The sequence below is a fragment of the Pundamilia nyererei genome, unplaced genomic scaffold, assembly GCF_000239375.1.
Source record: "Pundamilia nyererei isolate P.nyererei 1_Seehausen unplaced genomic scaffold, PunNye1.0 scaffold00453, whole genome shotgun sequence".
Lineage (NCBI taxonomy): Eukaryota > Metazoa > Chordata > Actinopteri > Cichliformes > Cichlidae > Pundamilia > Pundamilia nyererei.
In genome coordinates, this window is record NW_005187854.1 from 141,951 (window position 1) to 144,939 (window position 2,989).

Below are 2,989 nucleotides of genomic sequence, written 5' to 3' on the forward strand. Positions count from 1 at the left end.
GAGTCATTTAGACAGCCGTTAGCACATGATTCTCCTTATGGGGACCTGATGTGTTTAATATGCTGCTGAGAATATAGCCCAGAAGAAGCGTATAGTATAGCTTTTATTTTGGAAAGAGACATTTCTCTGTAATAAACTCTCGTTTCCAAAGATGAGTGATTCCTCAATCAGATATATTTATTTTTTTATTACTTTGTTGTTTCAGCAACATTAGGTTTCCATTTATTTATTTATTCTTTCAATCCTGTCCTATCTGGCAGCTTTTGTAATCAGAATGCACTGTTGTGCCAAACACATTTTCTTTTCCCAAGATCAGCTCTATAAATTTTCTACAGGCTCCTCTTGTTCAGGATTTATCTGTTTATTTCTTCATTTCTATTTGTGTTATTTAAAATTATTACATTGTGTAGTATTATTGCTGTATGACAAGGTCTATAAGGCCGAACAAGCAGGAGAAAAAAACAAGAGAGGAGGGACAGGGGAAGATGTAACAATAGGACAGAGTACAAATAGAAATTTATAATGTAACACCAACCTTGACTCACCCTATCATGTGGCCTACTGAGGTCACCTGACATGAGATCAGAGGGGGGTTAAGGCTCCTGGGAAGGGATCACAAAATTGCACTGAAGGTGCAGACAGTAAGAGACGCCACCACAGGGGTTTAAATTCCTGGGATTCTCCATCTTTTGTTTCTAGAACTGAAGAAGCCTCTTGGATGAGAGGTGAAATGTCATCAAGAAACTTCTTAGACAATCAAATATTTTATATTAAGATGTAAAATAAGTCAAATTCTCACTGATGGAAAAACTAATGTCACAGTCCTGAGTCGGTGACCCAGTGTTTTGTGTTCTGTGTTACTATTAATCTTTGGCCTCATTGTGGTTTATCATTACTAGTCTTATTGTTTATGGTTCTCTACTTCTAGCTTTAGTTGTTCTTTGTTTTGTGATTTCTAGTTCTTGGGATTTGTTCCTGTGCCCCTCATGTTTAGTGTAGGTTTAAGGTTCTGTCTTCTTGTTTATTTCCCCAGTCAGTCGTGTCTCATGTTGCAGTTTGTCACTCCTGTCCCTGTGCTCTGTGTTCCCTCTGTTCAGTGTCAATGTCGTGCCTCTGTGCCTGTCGTGTGTTTCCTGTTTTATTTTGATAGTCCCTGTCTTGTGTGCAGTGTGTCTATTTTTGCTTCCCTTTTCTCGTTAGGTCTGATTTGTCCCGGTTGTGTTGCCTCTTGTGTTTCCACCTGTTCCCCATCCTCTCGTTCTCCTGCCTGTGTATTTAAGTCCTGTGTTTCTCCTCTGACATTTTTTCCCCTCCTCTGTCATTTTATAATGCTGTGTGTTTCTTTGCTCCCTGTTCCAAGTCAACTCCTAGTTTTCAGTTCCTGGAATATTTTCTAGCGTTGTAGTTTGAGTTTCTAGTTTTGTTTTGAATTTGGATGAGAAGTTTTCCAGCGTTAAAGCTTCCGTTTTGAGTTTACTCCTCCGTTCAAAAGTCCTGCACCTGGGTCCAACATCTTGCCTGCCACACAGCAAACCATGACAACAAATCTTTCTTGGATAAGCTAAAGCAGCTCCACATACAGACTCAGATTAGAGTCAACCATCAAAACACGTTGATAACAAAACATGAGTCCTCTGATCACATGACCTGAAATGGTACAAATGACTGATGCTCTGTTCTTCTTACTAAAACATGTTTATGGATCAGTATGAATCAAACAATAGGAGTCAGTGATGTACTCACAGAATAGGCCCAGCTCACAGAGCAAAGTGGCTCCCATCCTCACATCCAGCAGTGACACGTCTGAAAACTTCTACAACTTTCTGTAAAGAGAGAGAGTGAAGCAGCAGCACAGCAGATACCAAAGAGCTGTGAAGGAAACAAACTTCTTCTTTCTGCTTCCTTCGTTTTACACAGAAATAGCAACTTAACAAGATCTGACCACAGCATGCTGTGACATCTTTATACTCTCCTGCTGCTGCAGAAACATCAGACACTTTTTTTATGAAAAGGCCTGTAATATAAAAACTAGACTGAACAAAACTAGACATGCAGTAAGTTTTCTTATACAAATATCAGCGTGACTGAGCAGCTAAAAGGGCAAAATAAGATCACAATTTCAGGATAACTTTTAAATGTGAAGTGTTTAAGTTATCTTACGTGCCAAAAACACAACAAGAACACAGCTCTGGCTGCACCTTCACACACCACACACATCGAATACTCTTTCTCATAAATCATTAGAAGCATCAAATCACAGCATCGAAGCATCATCATACAGAAATGTTAAGAGATATATTCTAAAACACCTCTTCAGCTGAGAATCAGAGAGGAGAAACACACAGTTTTACTTGTTGCTTAGCAAGGGCAGCTCTGAGGTCTCGCACGAGAGTGAGGGCTCAGGGACTCGCAGCTCTGAGACTGCCCTGGTCTTTATTTATACATCAGTGGGTGTTTATATGTGTGTGTGTGTGTGTGTGTGTGTGTGTGTGTGTGTGTGTGTGTGTGTGTGTAGGTGTGGAGTCAGAGTGTGACCCCATAACTGACTTCCCTAAATCTGCTGGTCTGGAAGTCCAACAGTTCATCTAAGCACTTAGACTAAAACTGACATAGCTACGTTTATCCTACCATAAAACAATAAGACAAGGTACGACCTCTCCCATGCTCCCAGAGTGTGGGTGTGAATGCCAGAGCACTTTGGAATGCACACAAAGCCTTTGCAGACTATTAAGGATCGCACATCCTATCACTACCATATGCAAACTTATATAACTAAAAGATTATATTGACTACTAAGTACAATTTTCTATTGACAAGAAAAATACATAAAAAGACACAAAATGCTAATGTTGCACTAAAGGCAGCTGCACAAAATCATTAAATTGCTTCAAATATCAAATTAATACATTTCTGTGAACAAATTAAGTCATCTGTCCAGGGTGTATCTCACCTCTCATCAGCTGGGATAGGCTCCAGCCCACCTGAGACA

The 2,989-nt window shown here is 39.8% G+C and overlaps 1 protein-coding gene across 1 annotated transcript in view; it reads right to left on the minus strand.

Annotated features, from left to right (window-relative positions):
* The window catches only part of LOC102206370 (uncharacterized), a 78,400-nt gene extending 76,532 nt beyond the window's left edge, over positions 1-1,868 (minus strand). The window contains exon 1 of the mRNA XM_013916073.1: positions 1,744-1,868. Within this exon, the coding sequence (XP_013771527.1) occupies positions 1,744-1,780 (37 nt within the window). The 5' untranslated portion in view covers positions 1,781-1,868. The remainder of the gene's footprint in view (positions 1-1,743) is intronic.
* Between the last annotated feature and the right edge of the window lie 1,121 nt (positions 1,869-2,989).